The sequence below is a fragment of the Oncorhynchus clarkii genome, chromosome 27, assembly GCF_045791955.1.
Source record: "Oncorhynchus clarkii lewisi isolate Uvic-CL-2024 chromosome 27, UVic_Ocla_1.0, whole genome shotgun sequence".
NCBI classification, from domain to species: Eukaryota; Metazoa; Chordata; class Actinopteri; order Salmoniformes; family Salmonidae; genus Oncorhynchus; species Oncorhynchus clarkii.
In genome coordinates this window covers 22421844-22441798 of record NC_092173.1, presented here as the reverse complement: position 1 = coordinate 22441798, position 19955 = coordinate 22421844, and the positions used below count along the sequence as shown (strand labels likewise).

General features: G+C 43.5%; 1 protein-coding gene across 1 annotated transcript in view; it reads right to left on the bottom strand.

The window, feature by feature from the left end:
* Nucleotides 1-1471: 1471 nt before the first annotated feature.
* LOC139385733 (roundabout homolog 2-like) overlaps nucleotides 1472-19955 on the bottom strand; it is a 73648-nt gene continuing 55164 nt past the window's right edge. Inside the window, exons 9-27 of the mRNA XM_071131006.1 lie at nucleotides 18478-18649; nucleotides 18056-18261; nucleotides 16608-16689; nucleotides 16161-16335; nucleotides 14868-15034; nucleotides 14554-14675; nucleotides 14204-14420; nucleotides 13824-13939; nucleotides 13035-13218; nucleotides 12578-12796; nucleotides 12137-12179; nucleotides 11910-12016; nucleotides 11264-11686; nucleotides 7053-7191; nucleotides 5790-6160; nucleotides 5257-5373; nucleotides 3106-3276; nucleotides 2670-2809; nucleotides 1472-2139 (exon numbers count right to left, since the gene is read on the bottom strand). Of these exons, the coding sequence (XP_070987107.1) occupies nucleotides 2128-2139; nucleotides 2670-2809; nucleotides 3106-3276; nucleotides 5257-5373; nucleotides 5790-6160; nucleotides 7053-7191; nucleotides 11264-11686; nucleotides 11910-12016; nucleotides 12137-12179; nucleotides 12578-12796; nucleotides 13035-13218; nucleotides 13824-13939; nucleotides 14204-14420; nucleotides 14554-14675; nucleotides 14868-15034; nucleotides 16161-16335; nucleotides 16608-16689; nucleotides 18056-18261; nucleotides 18478-18649 (3183 nt within the window). The 3' untranslated portion in view covers nucleotides 1472-2127. The remainder of the gene's footprint in view (nucleotides 2140-2669; nucleotides 2810-3105; nucleotides 3277-5256; nucleotides 5374-5789; nucleotides 6161-7052; nucleotides 7192-11263; nucleotides 11687-11909; nucleotides 12017-12136; nucleotides 12180-12577; nucleotides 12797-13034; nucleotides 13219-13823; nucleotides 13940-14203; nucleotides 14421-14553; nucleotides 14676-14867; nucleotides 15035-16160; nucleotides 16336-16607; nucleotides 16690-18055; nucleotides 18262-18477; nucleotides 18650-19955) is intronic.

Below are 19955 nucleotides of genomic sequence, written 5' to 3'. Positions count from 1 at the left end.
TGAAAAGCATTGAAGAGAATTTGAATTTTAGTCTTCCTTCTGAATTGACTGTAATTGAAGTGAAATTGACCCCGATGCTGCCACAGATATAAAAACATCTCAGTGGATGTTTGTCTATTTCTGTTCCTATACTAATGGGGAAAAAAGTATAGATTGAAAAACATTCTATACAGAGACATACTGTATGTGAAATGGCCTTTCAGTAGTCTGAGCCTTGCTGGGAGAGGATCACTGAGGGATTGTGATTAATAAAAATACCCTAATCCACAACACAAACAAGCAGGCAAAAAATATTGTTTTAAACAATGCCCCCACTGCTTAACCGCTTTGCTGTAAATTCTGATGGATTATCCCCAATCTTTGTGGGTCCCTGTGGACATTTGGGAGAGAGAGGAGTATTTTGGGCTCCTGAGTGGTGCAAGGCACTGCATCTCAATGCAAGAGGAGTCACTACAGTCCCTGGTTCAAATCCAGGCTGTATCACATCTGGCTCTGATTGGGAGTCCCATAGGGAGGTGCACAATTGGCCCAGCATCATCCGGGGTAGGCCGTCATTGTAAATAAGAATTTGTTCTTAACCGACTTGCCTAGTTAAATAAAAAAATTGCTTATCATACACCGTCTTGCCCACTCGCTAATTTCAAACAGTCCCAGAACCCATCATCCACACTGAGTAACTGTGTCCAGAAAGAATGTCCCTTTGAAGTTCAGTGACATTCCACTGACTTTAATAAGGCATGATTTGTTCTTCTCGTGCTATTTTTACCCAATATAAAAGAAACCACCCAATCATCTTCATATATTTCTGCTCCCTGGTGCCTGTGTTCGCAAAAACCCTAAATGTTCTTACATAACAGTATCTCAAGCAGAGGTTTTCAGAATGACTTGAGACAGTATCGAAAGATAACTGCATGGATATATTATTGATACCAGTGTACCAGTCACTAGAGAGCTCTATGCTGAGCCACAGAACAAAGGAGGTTAATATTGTACAGAGAGGAGCGTTTAGAAACCTGGGAAGAGTGTCTCACAGATGGAACAGCTCACATGCTCCTCTCTCTCCCAACCTCATCCACAACGCTCCCAGCCAGCCAGCCAGTTGATTTAACACACCTCACATATACTGCCCAATGTTCCACACTAAATAAAAACCTCTCCCTCCTCTGGCTACCTTTTAACTGTAGCCTGTTACAGTTCTCGCTACTGTATTTTTGTGGTGGGTTGTCCTCCTCACCACCTTACTATTAACTACTTTCTACTGTCTTGTAGAAAACACAATGTGAAATCTGTCTGGGTTTAGCAGTTAACTATTACATCAAAGTCAGTGCACAGCAGCGCAGTACAAAGAACACAGGGAAAAGGGCACAAAAGGCATGTATAATAGGATTGATTATCTACACTTGATCGATTCCAGGAAACAGTCTAGGGAAACATGTCTTTAGAGTAACAAATGTTTTATTGGTATTTTTTTAAACAAATCATTCAGCTGATGACAGAACATAACAATTGGTGTTCAACAAGGGTATAGGTTCACACATTTTCAGCATCACAACCTAAAAGGACAAAGCTATTTCATCTGGTGTTGATAAGATCGATATGTCTGTTTAGAAGAAGCATGAGGTTTACGCCACAATGACAGCGAGAGAGAGAAAAACTGTAAACACACACATATGCCCAACTCTCAGATGGTCATGTTAACAGAGTTTCTGCCTCATATCCTTTCATCACACAAACATCACCAGGGTTTCAGGGTAAACAACAAACAAAGTACATTCAAACATCTGTTGTATAATATCTACAGTAATGTTAAGACTTTTTCTTTCCTTTTTCTCAAAATACAATATATTATCTTTATCCAAGGTCCTGTTTAAAAAAGTTGCTAAGATGTCTATATACATCGAGGCAGAACATAAAATCACATACAAATTATGAATAATCAAACGATAAAAAACACAAATATGAACGAATATGGAAAGGGCAGGTGGCAAGCCTACATGCTTTCACTTTTGTCTTCAGCTCTTCTTTGATACCATGGCAACAGGCTGGAGTTCAGCAAAGAAGGAAGCAGCAAAACAATCTTTAAAAAAAACATGGCAGAGAACTTCACATCACATAATCTGCTTCCAGCTATATGAGGTTCTGAAAGTAAACAAACATACAACACAAATCAGCGATGTGGCTGGTGCCAAAAATGAATCCTGACACTGTAATTTAGCCAAGGCTTAGCCACACAAATGTGAGTATTCAATTTATGTTGAGCTCTTATAAATCTACTGACCTCCCATATTTGCCTACATCTATGCCATTGTCAAAACATTAATTTGACATGTCCATAATCTATCCTATGCAACATACTATAGATGAAAACACTAGTCTTGATTTGCCATTATTAATATAACCAAGATGTTGGATAAACTGGACCAGATTAGTATAGAGATTAAAGCAGCAGAGAGCCAGGTGGGTCTTGGGCCAGTGGGTCTCTTGGCTCTCTGTGCCACACCAATCAACACTGATTAAGATCCAAAATGGTCTTGGATTATCACCAAATCCTTGCCTTACATTTACCCACTAGACTTTAGGAGGACACCAACACTGATAACAACTATAGGACTAACATGTCTCTACTGAGCCAGACCAGGTAGTCCTGCTGTCCTTCACACTAGACTCACCTCATCCCTCCTCTGGGCAATTCCAGGCCCTCTCTGTCCAGTTGAAGCCCGCGAGGAGACCACTCCACCAAGGGAACCGTAGCCGGACATCTGACCCCGGGGCAGAAAGCTGGACTGGCAGTACGGGATTACCCCCTCATCTGCAGATGACAATATGCAATACCGCAATCACTCAAAAGTACAGCTGGAATTATATGGGTCAGATTCTAAGTGCTGGACCAGACTAGACCCCCCACCATCCCTGGCCACCTGGGTAGAGGGGATTGTTGCTCGATGTGTGCTTAAACCGATGCACTATTTTAAGTCCACTGAGGATTTGTATGCATATTAATGTAGACAGAGTATTACTAGACCTCAATCACAATATGAGTCTGTGCTTGCCGCTTTTATATTACTGTAACGTGTATTTGCTTTAATTAGATGGTTTGATGCATACCCTGTGAGCCCCTCATGGCAGGCCCTCTCTTCTGGGGTGAGGAGTAGTCTCCTCTCCTCTGTAGGGCCGGCAGGTTCTCTGCCGATGGCCTCCGGCTACAGCCCAGCACATCAACCAGGAGCTGCATGGGGTCATCTGCTGCAGGGGGTGGGGCCGGCGAAGGGGGCAGTTCTGTACAGACAGATTGACAGCTCATGAAAAAAAACACTGTCTTCACTCAATCACACAGGTTGCCTCTTTAAAGCACTGCTGTCTATCTGTTCACAGTGAAATGTACACTACAGGACTTAAGTGGAACTGACAGCATTTTAGCAACATGAAATATTAAAATCTATGACTTTAAAAAGAAAAACATTTTCTGACAAGTGAACACTTAGATATGGTAATTTTCATGTTTTCATAAATTCTTAGAATGTTTGGGAATTACAAATACTAAGGTATGTCAAAATTCTATAGCAAGCAGCCGTGCGTTTGGACAATTAATAGACACTGCAGTAAATAAATAAATTTGTCTCGTCCAGGACCAGAGTCTACTTAGACTGGTACACCATAGCCAATCAGAGCTACAGTATAGGCCTTTATGCAAACAAGCCATTTGCACACAGGCCTGCCACCATTCACTTTGAACTGGACTGGCAACTTTAGATCGTTAGAACGCATTCGCCAAAAACCACAAAATACCCCTGAATTGATTTCTGCAAATATGTCAATACCACTTGGGAGTCCTCTTACATTTGGGAACTTTACAGTCCTATTGATTAAACCACCATGAAAAAGGTAGGCTCTCTCTCCTTCAGTTATGCACATCAACAACAAAAAGATCAACAACTAATGCTAGCCAGAGAAGGATGAGCTAACATCTAACGAAGGAACATTAGATAAACACCAACTTTTTGAAATAGCTAGTCGTCAAAATTGCACTGATAAACGATGGGGAATTGTAGCCTACTATTTCTTTGCCGCTTGCATGCCTACAATGCATGCTTGTCCCAACCATGAACCAAAGCGAACTGGTTAAAGTTAGCTAGCTTGCTACTTCCTGACACAAATGAGAGAACACCTTACTCTGACCATTTTACTCGCCCTAGCAGAGCTGGTTAGGCTTTTTACATGTTGTTATCTAAAGTGTTCATGACTAACTATTACTTTCTAACCCAAGTCATATTCAGCGGATGTTGCGCGTTCAAAAATTAATCAGTTATTCTGTGCTCTGGCACATTCAGAAGAGTACTCTGAAATTGGAGTAGATAGCTAGAGTGAAATTGCAAACGCAAGAGATATGCTAAATGTTAAAGTTATTGCTATCTAACCAAATTACATCTGCATCTCTAGCCGTGTATAGCCACCAAAAAACAATGAGGAGAAAAAGTCAGTCACTCCTCCAATGACATGACATCCTCCTAGCAGCTAGCTAGCGATTTAACTAACATTAGGATCCGAGTTTTTAGCTTGCTACATAAATAGATACGCTAGCCTATTAGCCACATTATGACTGACTAGTGATCATTGCCCTTGCTAGTTTGATTGTATTGTCATATCCAGCCTTAGTTACATTCAACCATTTTTGTCCAAAATATTGAGCCATTGAAACTGAAACAGTGCATCCCAAATGGAGGCAGCAAACAATGTACCAGGCCAGCTGTGATTTACAACCTGATAGCAATATTTTTTGGATTACCAAGAAACGTATTGGTGAATTATATTAATAATGCATTGAACGGCATCAATCTATTCTGCCAACAACGCCTTAGTGTACGTCATGGAATGTTGAGGCTAATATAACTTATTTTTAAAACCTCTTATTAAGTTGTCTTGTAGCATAAACTGGGAATTAGATATTTAATACTGATATTAAGATTGTTTGTTTGTTTCATATCGGGAAAGCAGTTAAAACACTGTCAGTTCCACTTTAATGTGTGACCAAAATGTAAATGTGCTGTAAGGATGTGGCTTGAATTCCAAAGCATGTGTGTTACTTATGTGCATGTGCTAGCAACACACCAAGAAGTTAGAGCCAGTGAGAGCCATTTCTAAGTTCTTGGAAATAATAAGATGGTGTAACTTGTTATTACAAAAGCTATGCGTGGTGCCTTGTGTAAAAGCTTCTACAAAGAGAAGATAACATAAATGTAGCTGCCCAATATGTCTTACCTGCTTGGTCATGCAGCTCTCGTCGGTGCTGGCCCTCCCTGAGGGCTTTCTTCTTGCTTCTGGTTCTGTGTCCCTGCGTAGCGTATGAGGAGTCAGCCGGGAAAGGAGGAGATTGTCCTGACAGAAAATAACAGTGATGTCATCAAGAAGACATTCAGAGGGAATAAAAGATATAGAGCCATCTCGTAATAGATCTGATTTTCATGTACAAATACAATGTGTTAAGTAACATAATAACATGGAAAAATTCAGGATAATTATGCAGTTATGGATTAGCCTGGTAGCAGATCTGTCTGTACTTTAGCCAACTCCTCGTCCTTTCGTTGTCATGCCAAACACGGACTGTGTGTATGGCATGGCAACAAAGGACGTGGCTAAAGCACATACAGTTCTGTGACCAGGCTAGTCATTTTCAAGAGGCTAGCTACACATAATTATGCTATATAACAGATTATCCTATATTAATAATTATCCTAGAACTATGACAGAGGAAAAGGTGTGTAAAGACAGGGGGACAGGTGTGTACAACTAACCTCTGCCACTCATCTCTGAAGTAAAGCTATCCCCTGTGAAGGGGTCTCCCCATTGGCTGGTGTGGTATGGCCCGCTGACGTCATAGGCGTCTATATTGGCAAACAGGTTGGGGTTGGAATGGGAGACCTGGGAACCGGGCTCGTAGTGGCCCCGCAGGTCAAAGTGCTGCAGCCGGGGGCTGTCGTTGTGGTTGGGTGTCTCCTCTTGGGGGGAGGGGGGGAGCGTGGCTGTGGACTGTAGGCTGGAGGTGGTGTCCTGGGCCAGCTTCTCTCTTCTGAAGGAGGGCAGGCTGGGTAAAACCTGCCTGGAGCCATCCATCAGGTAAGTCCTTGCTGGCAGCGGGGGACACCTGTCCTTCTCATCGGAGCTACTGGGAGCGGGAGGAAGAGGAAACATGATTAGTACATGGGGGAAAGTGAGAAAAGATCCCTGGTTTAACAACTAAGAGGACCTGACACATTGAGTGAAAAACACTGTCAGTAAGACCCCAGTATAAATCTAAGGGGTCTATCTTACACAATACTTGTACTTCATCAAGAAAACTCTTCGAGGCACATTAACAGCCATATCCAGACAGTAGTTGACAGTGTTACATTTGAAAAGAGGAACCAGCAGCAATGGGTTACAAAACAGAAGACTTCAAATTATTTATGTTGCCGTGACAACGTCAGCAGATGTCAGAGCAGATTTAACAGAGAACATGTTATTGAAAAAGGAAAGGGCTAATCAACACTGTCAGATGATGGCTAATGTCATTACAAAAAAAGACAACAGTCAGAACAGCTAGGTCCCCCCAGTTATGGCCACAACCTCATCTGTCACAATCAGTTAGAGGAAACTGTACACTGCCCCTGATGCAGCCACACTAAGAGTCTCTCCTGGGCCTCCAGACAATAATGTTTTTATCTCCAACTTTAACCATAGTAAACTTCACTAGAGTTTATAATCTGGATTGAACTGGAGGTCAGGTTCCGGCCCTAACGCCATGAACTCTTGCTATGTAGTGCAGGTAAACTATCAGGTCAAATAGAGTGCAAGACATACATTCAATCTAAACACAGCCCTCATATGAGGGCATCAGAGAATAGACAAAAAGGACACATCAGGAAAAATCACAATGAGTTATGGAGAAAGGGTAACAACTTCAGCACTACTAGTTCTCTTTCCCTGTACTGCCATTTCCCTCCTGAACACCGGGAGGGAAATGCTAACAAGCTATCCCATGGGAGGGTGTCTACAGGGGATGTAGTGCTGGGTGTTACCTGTTCCTCCCCTCATCCTGATCTCTCTTGGTGTAACCACATCCTTTATTAGCAGGCAGTGGTAGAGACAGAACGTCCTCCCAGTTGAGTGGTGCAGGCTTAAATGGAGGACACACTGACCTCTGCTTCACCAGCTTGGCTACAGTACAGAGAGAAAGCAGACAACCCACACACTTAGTTAAATCAAGCTGAAGAGAACATTGGTCAATATATAACATATATATGTTGAAGTCGGAAGTTTACATACACTTATGTTGGGGTCATTAAAAAACTCATTTTTCAACCACTCCACAAATTTCTTGTTAACAAACAAGAATTTTCCCCAACAATTGTTGACAGACAGATTATTTCCAGTGGGTCAGAAGTTTACATACACTAAGTTGACTGTGCCTTTAAACAGCTTGGAAAATTCCAGAAAATTATGTCATGGCTTTAGAAGCTTCTGATAGGCTAATTGACATAATTTGTGTCATTTGGCAGTGGACCTGTGAATGTATTTCAAGGCATACCTTAAAACTCAGTGCCTCTGCTTGACGTCATGGGGAAAAAAATCAGACCTCAGGAAAAAAAGTTGTAGACCTCCACAAGTCTGGCTCATCCTTGGGAGGAATTTCCAAACGCCTGAAGGTACAACGTTCATCTGTACAAACAATATTACGCAAGTATAAACACCATGGGACCACGCAGCTGTCATACCGCTCAGGAAGGAGACGCGTTCTGTCTCCTAGAGATGAACATACTTTGGAGCGAATAGTGTGAATTAATCCCAGAACAACAACAAAGGACCTTGTGAAGATGCTGGGGGAAACAGGTACGAAAGTATCTATATCCACATTAAAACGATTCCTATATCGACATAACCTGAAAGGCCGCTCAGCAAGGAAGAACCCACTGCTCCAAAACCGCCATAAAAAAGCCAGACTACGGTTTGCAACTGCACATGGGGCCAAAGATCGTACTTTTTGGAGAAATGTCCTCTGGTCTGATGAAACAAAAATAGAACTGTTTGGCCATAATGACCATTGTTATGTTTGGAGGAAAAAGGGTGAGGCTTGCAAACCGAAGAACACCATCCCAACCGTGAAGCGCGGGGGTGGCAGCATCATGTTGTGGGGGTGCTTTGCTGCAGGAGGGACTGGTGCACTTCACAAAATAGATGTCATCATGAGGGAGGTAAATTATGTGGATATATGGAAGCAACATCTCAAGACATCAGTCCGGAAGTTAATCTAGGTCGCAAATGGGACTTCCAAATGAGCAATGACCCCAAGCAGACTTCTAAAGTTGTGGAAAAATGGCTTAAGGACAACAAAGTCAAGGTATTGGAGTGGCCATCACAAAGCCCTGACCTCAATCCTATAGAACATTTGTGGGCAGGACTGAAAATGCGTGTGCGAGCAAGGATGCATACAAACCTGACTCAGTTACACCAGCTCTGTCAGGAGGAATGGGCCAAAATTCACTCAACGTATTATGGGAAGCTTGTGGAAGGCTATCTGAAATGTTTGACCCAAGTTAAACAATTTAAAGGCAATGCTACCAAATATTAATTGAGTGTATGTAAACTTCTGATCCACTGGGAATGTGATGAAAGAAATAAAAGCTGAAATAAATCATTCTCTCTACTATTATTCTTTCACAATCTTAAAATAAAGTGGTGATCTAACTGACCTAAGACAGGTCATTTTACTTGGATTAAATGTCAGGAATAGTGAAAAACTGAGTTTAAATGTAAACTTCCGACTTCAACTGTATATACACATAACCGTTCAAAAGTTTGGGGGCACTTAGAAATGTCCTTGTTTTTGAGAGAAAAGCACATTTTTTGTCCATTAAAATAACATCAAATTTATCAGAAATACAGTGTAGACATTGTTAATGTTGTAAATGACTATTGTAGCTGGAAACTCTGCCTAGAAGGCCAGCATCCTGGAGTCGTCTCTTCACTGTTGACGTTGAGGCTGGTGTTCTGCAGATACTATTTAATGAAGCTAAACTAGACACTCTAATGTACTTGTCCTCTTGCTCAGTTGTGCACCCGGGCCTCCCACTCCTCTTTCTATTCTGGTTAGAGACAGTTTGCGCTGTTCTGGGAAGGGAGTAGTACACACCACTGTACAAGATCTTCAGTTTCTTGGCAATTTCTCACATGGAAGCCTTCATTTCTTAGAACAAGAAAAGACTGACGAGTTTCAGAAGAAAGTTTTGTTTCTAGCCATTTTTAGCCTGTAATGAACCCACAAATTCTGATGCTCCAGGTACTCAACTAGTCTAAAGAAGGACAGTTTTATTGCATCTTTAATAAGAACAACAGTTTTCAGCTTTGCTAACATAATTGCAGAAGGGTTTTCTAATGATCAATTAGCCTTTTAAAATCATAAACTTGGATTAGCTAACACAATGTGCCATTGGACAGGAGTGATGGTTGCTGATAATGGGCCTCTGTACACCTATGTAGATATTCCATTAAAAAACATCTGTTTCCAGCTACAATAGTCATTTACAACATTAACAATGTCTACACTGTATTTCTGATCAATTTGATGTTATTTTAAATGGACAACAAAAAAGTTTTCTTTCAAAAACAAGAACATTTCTAAGTGACCCCAAACTTTTGAACGGTAGTGTTTTGGTTACTACATGATTCCATGTGTTATTTCATAGTTTTGATGTCTACACACACACACACACACCCTCATCAACTATGTAACAAAGTTAGCTGCAGTACCAATCAAAAGTTTGGACACACCCACTCAAGGGGTTTTCTTTATTTTACCATTTTCTACATTGTAGAATAATAGTGAAGACATAAACTATGAAATAACACATATGGAATCATGTAGTAACCAAAAAAGTGTTAGACAAATCAAAATATATTTTAGAGTCTTCATAGTAGCCACCAATTGCCTTGATTACAGCTTTGCACACTCTTGGCATTCTCTCAACCAGCTTTATTAGGTAGTCACTTGTAATACATTTCAATTATCAAGTGTGCCTTGTTAAACATTTATTTGTGAAATGTTTTTCCTTCTTAATGTGTTTGAGCCCATCAGTTGTGTTGTGACAAGGTAGGGGTGGGGGGGGACAAAGAGAAACAGTATGCAAATATCAAAGAGAAACGACAGTCCATCAATGTTTTCAGGTCAGTCAATCGGGAAAATGTCCTGTCGCAAAAAACATCAAGCGCTATGATGAAACTGGCTCTCATGTTGACCGCCACAGGAAAGGAAGACCCCGAGTTACTTCTGCTGTGGAGGATAAGTTCATTAGTTACCGGCCTCAGAAATTGCAGCCCAAATAAATGCTTCAAAATTCAAGTAACAGACTCACCTCAACATCAACTGTTCAGAGGAGATGCAGAGTAGGTGAATGGATGATGTGTGGTTCCCACCGTGAAGCATGGAGGAGGTGGTGTGATGGTGCTTTGCTGGTGACACTGTCAGTGATTTATTTAGAATTCAAGGCACACTTAACCAGCATGGCTGCCACAGCATTCTGCAGCGATATGCCATCCTATCTGGTTTGCGCTTAGTGGGACTATCATATGTTTTTCAACAGGACAATGACCTAGAAGGAGAGTGATGGAGTGCTGCATCAGATGACCTGGCCTCAACAATCACCCGACCACAACCCCATTTTTTATTGAACCTTTAACTAGGCAAGTCTGTTAAGAACAAATTCTTATTTACATTGACGGCCTACACCGGTCAAACCCGGACGACATTGGGCCAATTGTGCGCTGCCCTATGGGACTGATGCAGTGCCTTAGACCGCTGCGCCACTCGGGAGCCTAGTACAATTGAGATGGTTTGGGATGAGTTGGGGCCACAGAGTGAAGAAAAAGCAGCCAACAAGTGCTCAGCATATGTGGGAACTCCCTCAAGAGCGTTGGAAAAGCATTCCAGGTGAACCTGGTTGAGAGAATGCCAAGAGTGTGCAAAACTGTCATCAAGGCAAAGGGTGGCTACTTTGAAGATTCAAATATTTTGATTTGTTTAACACTTGTTTGGTTACTACATCATTCTATATGTATTATTTCATAGTTTTGATGTCTTCACTATTACTCTACAATGTAGAAACAATAAAAATAAAGAAAAACCCTGGAATGAGTAGGTGTGTCCAAACTTTTGACTGGTACTGTATATCCTCACCACTTAACATTCCATGAGCCCTTAACTACAGTACATGAGAAGTGCAATTGGTGCCTGTACCATTGCTTGTCCTGGCGTACTGCATCTTGGTGTACTCTACAGACTGTCCAGACTGGATGGTCCACTGGTCCAGGTCTTGCACCAGACCGAAGAAGCCGAAGTTGGAGAGGACGGGGGTACTGGCATAGGAGTCAGGGCCCTGGGTGCAGGGGGTGTTGGAGCCCTGGGTGCAGGGGGTGTTGGAGCCCTGGGTGCAGGGGGTGTTGGAGCCCTGGGTGCAGGAGCCCTGGGTGCAGGGGGTGTTGGAGCCCTGGGTGCAGGGGGTGTTGGAGCCCTGGGTGCAGGGGGTGTTGGAGTATGTGTTGTAGTAGGCTAAACCCTGCAAGTCCTCAGCAGCAGCTGTATTGATGGTGCTGTAGATGGGACTGTCAGTGGACACTGAGCTGTATTTCTCAGACTGGCTCAGGTAATTGGAGATGGCAACTGCAGTGAGAAATAGAAAGTCAGTAAAACATTTAAAAAGTCAAACATTTCCTTGAATGAACCACTTGATCTTCCCTCTGCAATTTCCTGGTCAATCACAAAAGTTCAAATAGGTTCCATTATTTGAGCTGTAAAGGCAGCGTATTACTATTCATTTAGCTTCTATTCAAACTACTGCATTTTATCCCATCCCAAGTTGCAAGACGTGACTGTCGGCTCTCACCATTGTAGTATCTGTCTGTAGAGTCCAGTTTGCCAGAGCAACAGTTGACTGAGTCTTTTCCATTCTGGGCAACGTTCCCCATGTTGGAGCCCAGCATCCCTGGTCTACTGTAGACAGATGGAGAGAACTAAAGGTCAGATATTACTGTAAGTCTGTGCTGGTTGTAATTAAAAAAACGAGTCCACTCATGTTTACATTGATGCTCTGAGTAAAACCAAGATCTCTACCTTCCGTTGCTGAGACCAGATCCTTCAATGTGAGCGAATCCAACTGCAGGAAAAAACAACAAAAGCAATGGCTGCAATTAAAATCTCTCTTTATTATGCAGTGGCTTTCATCTAGGGCTGTTTGCCAAACAAATTCAGATAATATGCCGTATACTCAAGGGCACAAAACAGTGTGTCCCACTTGTGATTCAGGCATGCCGTTTTTTTGTTGTAATTTCATTAAGGCCATCATGCTTCTGAGTCTGACCTAGATACACTAAAAAGGCATATCACAGCAACACTAGGATTCAGAACCCACAGATTACAACAAGTCACATTTAAGACACTCAGACTTGGCAAATGTGATGGTGACAGGATTGGAACAAACTAGTATTGTAATGCTAATGGTGTTGTTTGTATGCTATGTGAATACAGTGTCGGGTTGAGGATGTCACAGTATACCTGCAGGTGTGTAGGCGAATGAGGTGGTGTAGTGTCCCAGCTCCTTCCTCCTGCGGTGGCGACAGTACAGCCAACCACTGAAACCCATGAGCGCCAGCCACGGAGCCACACCCAACCCAGCGATGAACGCTGGTTGGCAGACCACACCCGTGATCTGCTCTGATAGACTGAGGCTGCTGTCTTTCTGCAGAGGGTCTGAAGGCATGTCCAGTGACAGGGCTGAATGATGGAGAGTCCAGGTTATCAGTCTGGCAAATTAATTTCCAATATGGCTTCCTGAATAAACAGACAACTAACTAACCCCATTGGTTTTCTAGCAAGAAGTGTTGAAATACAGTATACCAGTAACAAACAATTCAGAAACCTCAAGCCTCATCTTAAGTCATCTCCCATTACTGACTGAGGACCAAGTTGACAGGCTATTAATGTTGCATCTAAGGTGGTAAAGCTGACTCACTGAGGACCAGGTCTATAGGTGGGCTGTGTTCACCAACTCCCAAGATGGTGACTGCAGCCACCATCACATTGTACTGGAGGTCTGGTAGCAGCCCAGTCAGTAGGATGGACAATACTGCTCCATCCACTGTCCTGTTGATATGGCTCTCTGTCTTCATCTCAGAGTCACTTCCCAGGCACCAGACCTGACAGACAGAGAAACAAGCGTGATACTAAGTGGTGGAGGGACAGAAATGACCTACAACATTTAAAAACACTAGAAGCATCAAGTCGATCATGTTGCCAAGAGGACAATTGAACCATAAGTGGAGATATTTTGTTGTTGTAAGCCAGCTCAACATGGGGATACAATAGGCTTTAAAAGCCTTTCCAGAAAAGTCTGAGAACATTTTTTTGGGGACTGCAAATCAAAACTTAAGAGGAGATCCAATTGACAAGATGAGGACATATGATTTAAATCTGAGGACTAAATTTGTTAAATTGTGTTTTTGTATTCTATAGAAGTGTTACTGTTAACAGATACTAATCAGGGAGCAATTTGCAATGTTTAATTAAAACCACTAGCACTGCATTTCTGTTCTGCACAGCATGTTTTGGCAACATTGATAAAACCGACTGCTTAAAATCAGGACATTGCTGATATATAAATATTAACTTTTTCTTTCCCACGAACAGTTGTAGTGACTAATTAACTGCCCACATTTCACTATATTAACATCAGACAGTAGTCTAGAGTAGCACTTTCCTCCAACCAGGTACAGCTTCAACAGTCTCCATGCTGTAATCTCACCTTGTACTCCAGGACTATACCACTCTGATCGTCAGAGGGAGGCTCCCAGGAGACACGGATGCTGGAGCTGTTGCTGAGCTGGACCACTGACACAGCCTGCGGGGGAGCACTCAACACTGGAAGGATGTGAATATGGAAAATTGTTAGTTAACAAGACCCAGAGGATCAAAAAGAGACTTTGGTCAATACAATTCTGCTGTGGTGTTCTAGAGTAGCATATAACAGAATTGATTAGTCATTTTAGAAGCAAAAAAAACCCCACTTTACTCAATTCTAAGGAAAATGGATTCTTACTGCCCTTGCAGCGACAATAAAGAAGTCTGTAGGCATAGTACACTACTTCAGAGAGGGACGCTCCTGCATCCCGCTGCGTGTCTTACCCTCCTCAGGGGTGCGTAGTAGCACCAGGGGGCTGTCCAGTCCCTGCAGCTCGTTGAAGTAGGGAAGGACCTTCACCTCATACTCTGTGTCCGTGCGTAGGTCTGATAGGACAGTGCTAAGCTCAGGCCCAGCCTTCACGTCCTGGACCAACCAGACGCTGCCAGTGCAGCGGTACAGCAGCCTGTAGCCCTGCACATACTGAGATTGACGCGCCACCTGGCCAATGACAGAACACAGGAGGAGGGACATAGGAGGTGGGTATTGATCTACTCCAAGATATTGTAAAGTATGTAGCACAGTATAAAGTAGCATATTGTTTCTCCAGATTAGAATACTCAGTTTTACTCACAGTCCAGGAGACCTGGGCACTGGTGGGTGATAGGACCACAGGCTTCTGCAGGAAGACAGACACCTCCCCTAGTTCTCTCTGCACATGTCTGTGGTCCACCCCCTGCTCTGTAGGACTCCCATCTACAACAACACAGGGACAGAGAGAACTGCACTCAGAAGAGCCTGACATCATACCACATTGCATTGAGAACAGCCTGATGTCATACCACACTGCACTCAAAACAGCCTAACATCACGTAACACTTTACTACGAAACAGTTCAAGTGATTGAGTGATTATGCACATTATATGCTGTTCTGTGCCCATACTGACCCTGTGTCCTGATGGGTTCAGAGATGGGGCTGGGGTCACTCAGACCGTAGGAGTTGACCGCTCGGACGATGAACAGGTAGACAGTGTTTGGGTACAGGCCAATGACTGTGTGCTTCTCCTGTTTCACGCGGTCAGCTACCGTCTGCCACACACTGCCAACAGATTGGCTGAAAAAGAGCATTTATCAATTACAGATTGAATTCTGGTAGGATTGTCTGGCCTTGTCCTTATCCTGATATGAGGACTCGGCTAGCCGAACCGAACGAGTGGGCTAACATACTCCCTTAAAAGACCTTGAAAAACAACAAAAAAGGGACAATAGTACTGTTTGACAATTTTGAGATGCCGTAGCCAGTATACACTTCCTCAAAATAGTCTGAATTAATCTACGATAACGCAAGAAATCTGTCATTAATTTTCAAGGGGCATAGACTTCGGCTCAATTTCGGCTTGCCACAAGAAAAATTATGTGTTCAAACAGACGAAAAAACCCTTACTGAAGTCCAAAACGAACAAACTCTTCCAAACTCTGACCTGCTCCTTAACTAGGTGTCATAGAAGATCTGCATGGCAATCTGCCCTCTACTGTACTCCAACCCCCTTCAAGCATCCCTCTCCTCCCTCCTCTCCACTCTCCTTCCATTAAGCCCTGTTCGCCAGTCCTAGGAGGGTTAGCAGAGGAATAATAGGATATGTTTTCATCCAGCAGCTAGCTCTATTTAAAGACTGTGCTCTGTTAGATGAAGTTTTAGGAAAGCAGCTAACAGCTACCCATGGGAATATCTCCTCTCAAACTGTACTGTCAGTCTCCATGCCAATCAACAGGCAGCCTGTTGGCTTGTCTGTGTCTGGCTCTGCCGGTCCTGAGCCTCTGACCTCTCTGCCTGTGATGAGAGCTTTATGGCTGGGCTGCCCTTCCATAGCCCCAGGTCAGTGCAGTCCAGGACCATGGGGAAAATGCTGCTTTTTTCCCCCTTTATGCAACTGATTCTATGATTCTCTGCTCCAGAACGCTTTTATTAAATCTGCCACAGCTCGGTTTCCCTTCATGTCGTTATTTCCTGTCTCTGTAGCACATGTATGAATGGCTTAGTTAAACCAAATGGACATTCTCTGTGTGTGAATAAAATACACATCAAGAACACAACTGATATAGCAACAGACCTAGAAAGCATTGAAATAGAAATCCTCTATTTATATGGTGTCCTGCAGAGCCATGTATTAAGAGAGGTTGGGCAATGCGGTTTGCAAATATATGGCTCTGGTACCCAGTCCTTGCATGTCATACAGTACCTGAAGGCCTCGATGATGTAGGAGGTCACAGCGGCCCCACCCTCGTGGGGGTTGGACTGCCAGGTGAGGGTGACTGTGCCCCTGGTCACCTCCGTCACCACAGGCCTCTGGGGCGGCCCTGGCAGCTGGATGGACTCTGACACCCGGGGAACTGATGACCCAGGGGCTCCATCCTCTGGGACACAAACAGGGATCCGGCATGAGATAACATGAGACACAGTGGTGGGGTGTGATAATGGTACCGGGATATAGTAGTGTGTGGTAGTGTACTGGGATATAGTATGAGTTTGACTGTTTATTTTTCAAGTCTGTTGATATTCACACACAGTAGTGGTGAATACTGTAGCTAAAGCAGGAAAGTAGGTTTCTGTATAATGTAATGTATAATTTGAAACCAGTGGTGTTTGGTTTTGTGAGGCACTGAGAGAATTGTGTGTGTGTGTTTACCTCTAATGGTGAGTGTCCCACCCCAGCTTGACTCCCCCGTGGCGCTGGACACCACACACGTGTACATTCCCGAATCCATATCCTAGCAACAGATGTGCATTTTAGCTCCCTTACACGAGGAGAGGGGACCCAAAACTTTGGAACCATGGTGCTTTAGATACTGTGTTTGCTAATCCAAGTGGAGCCAATCCCAGTGGATCTCCTCTTTTTACTTATTAATAGCTTTTTTGTTCACTGCTTTGCTGCCTGAGACTCACTTTTAGAAGTTTAAAAGGTAAAAGCTTTTATAAAATGCCACTTTGCCACAAAGCAGACATCCCTCAGCCACAGCAGCACCAGGAGTCCTGAGTGAACAGTAGTCTACATGGTCTAGCTCACAGGTGTTAAACTCATTCCACAGAGGTCCGAGTGACTGCGGGTTATCGCTCCTTCCTTGTACTTGATTCATGAATTGAGCTAAATTATTAGTAAGGAACTCCCCACATCTTGTTGTCTAGAGCTTAATTGAAAGGAAAAAATTAAACCAGCAGACACTAGGTCCTCCATGGAATGTGTTTGACACCCCTGGTCTACCTGCTCTCCTTTGCCACAGTACTGTATACATGTCCTCATGCTTCACTGGCCTAATGGTGTTACCAACACTGGGCTGGCGGAGTGCCAGTCTACTGTAACCAACATAAATTCATGTTAGATTTTACCTCTGGTTAGTGGACTGGTAGCATGTGGACAGATGAACTCTGTGTGAGTTTAACCACTGCTGAAATATTGAAGAGGGGCATCGATAGGCTAAATATTTTTAGTCCCTCTTTCTCCCCCTAGAACTGGTCCTCTCCCTCCCTCTTGATGCCAAGCTAATGCATCTCTTCTGTTCCATTGAGCGCAGTGGCATGGCATATTTCCCCCACCTCATTGATGCATTGGACTTTGTGTTAATGCTCCAAGTTTGCTGAGCACAAATCCTGAGCATGACACAGTGATGACACAGAGAGCGAGAGAGAGAGCGAGAGCGAGAGAGTTGTGCCAGAGATGTAATTAAAGGCTCTGAGATCGTTAATCATGCGTGGCCACAGTCAATTATAACAAACGATGCTGCACTCCCCGCTCCGCACGCCCACCTCCAGTGAGGCCACAGCACAAAAGGGCCACTGACTGGTCTTTCATCAAAGCAGAACACATTTACAAACAAGTCCATTCATTAACATTACACACTGCATAGGCACGTAATCACACCGGAGAAGTCTGTTTGAAATTCAGTTTCACCTAGACTTTAAAAAAAAATTGTAATGGAGGAGAACATAAAAATGTTGCCCTCTGGCATTGGGGAAAGTAAAAATGTATAGATGATGGATGGCATTTCTGTCCAGCCGCGCAATACTCATTTATTCATGAGGATCAAAAGACAAATCCGATCCCAAACATATTTTTATTCCATGACATCATACAAGTACCTCAACATTAGTGATCTGCAGTGTCCCGTTCTCCATCAGGTTCATGCGGGGGTCGTCCTCCACAATCTTTTTCCCGTCCTTTTCCCATCCGATCTTTAGTGAGGGTCCACCAATCGCATGACAGTGAAACTGGGCAACGGACCCCAGAGCCAAAGTCTGATTGGCTGGGCCTTGGCGGATTATTGGTGGAACACGGTGTGAAGGACCTATGGGGGAGAGGGAATAACCGACAGGACATTACGTCAGTGGGTCCTGTCACACACGCTGTAATGTCCACTCTATTTGACAGTGGTTATGTAGAGCTGTCAGAGCCTACCTGCTAATCCATTCATGCATGTTATAATATCTATGTATTTGTACTGGGCTCTCCCCTCCCAGTACCATATTCCTTCCTCGTCCCAAAGTAACCCCCTCAATCTCACCCCCTTCCACCTCCAGCAGGGCTTTGGTCAGGACACTTCCTGCTACACTGATGGCCTGGCATATATAATAACCAGAATCCTCTGGGTGCACGTCGGTGATGGACAGCTCTCCACTCATGGACACAGAGTAGCGGCCGGACTGGGAGAAGTGCTGGCCAGGAAACAGCAGCATCTACACACACACACAGAGAGCGAGAAAGAAACACTTGTATCTTAGCTAGTGATGAATCAGAGATGTACTTTATGCATGCATTATACAGAATAGCAGGAGATGACTTGGGACTTTTGTTTTGGTCTGTTGGCTTGATGTGAGGTGACAGACGCTTTACACACGGCCAGAGTGATGAGAAAGGGAGATGGGCATGAATAGGGGGAAGGGACATCCTTCCATCCATCTCCCCAGCCATCTAATTCCTGTAAGAGGCATAGACTGAGTGGAGGACCAGGGTTATAAACCCACAAGATAATCCCAAAAGTACAGCAAACCGCTTCACAAGCAGGGGCCCGACCAGGCACCACAACTATCACAGACTGGAACACAATGAAACTTATTCAGAGAGCCTCAGGCCAACTTCCCCTGCATGGCAGACCTGAGGGTTAACTCCTCTACCACAACCATCTAGTCAAATAAAATCTAATTGCATTTGTCACATGCGCTGAATACAACAGGTGTAGTAGACCTTACCGTGAAACACTTACTTACATCTTTATTGTTCTCCCTCTGTTATCAGAATGTATTTCTATTAAGTTATAATGACAGAAGGTGTTAAATGTAGTGTTTCTGTGCCTATTTTCCAGGGAAGCAGCTCTTCTCCCACCTGATGTAGCTCATCCGAGTCAACCCCCTCCTCTACCCTTCCTCCTTCATCGGTCTGCAGGCAACAGCGACTTCCTCGCCAACGCACTCCCTGTCACTCTTTCCAACACGTATCAGTATTTGCATTTTACAGCCAAATGCAAATGAGCTCCCTCCCTCATTTCACCTCGGCCAACGTCTCTTCAAGAGCCCGGGCAATCATGAAAATAAGTGAGAAAGCGCTGTTAAATCTAACGATTCCCGGGTTTGTTTTCAAGCTGAGAGGAATCAAATGAGTCACCAACTAACAAACATGGTGAGAAAACTATTTATCTGCTGCTGATCAAAATAACAGACTGTTGAGCACAAATAAGGCTAAAACACCACAAAATCCTACCGGTCCCGTGCGGCTCAGTTGGTAGAGCATGGCGCTTGCAATGCCAGGGTTGTGGCTTCGTTTCCCACGGGGGAACAGGACAGGAAAAAGGTTTTTAAAAAATGTATCCACTCACTACTGTAAGTCGCTCTGGATAAGAGTGTCTGCTAAATTACTAAAATGTACATGTACTTCAAATGTGACATAAAAACATCACTACTTTGTTGATCAGTTTAAAAGTGCCATTTATCTACAACTACACATGTTGTAGTGTGTACATTTGGAATTTTCTTTAATTCTGTTAAC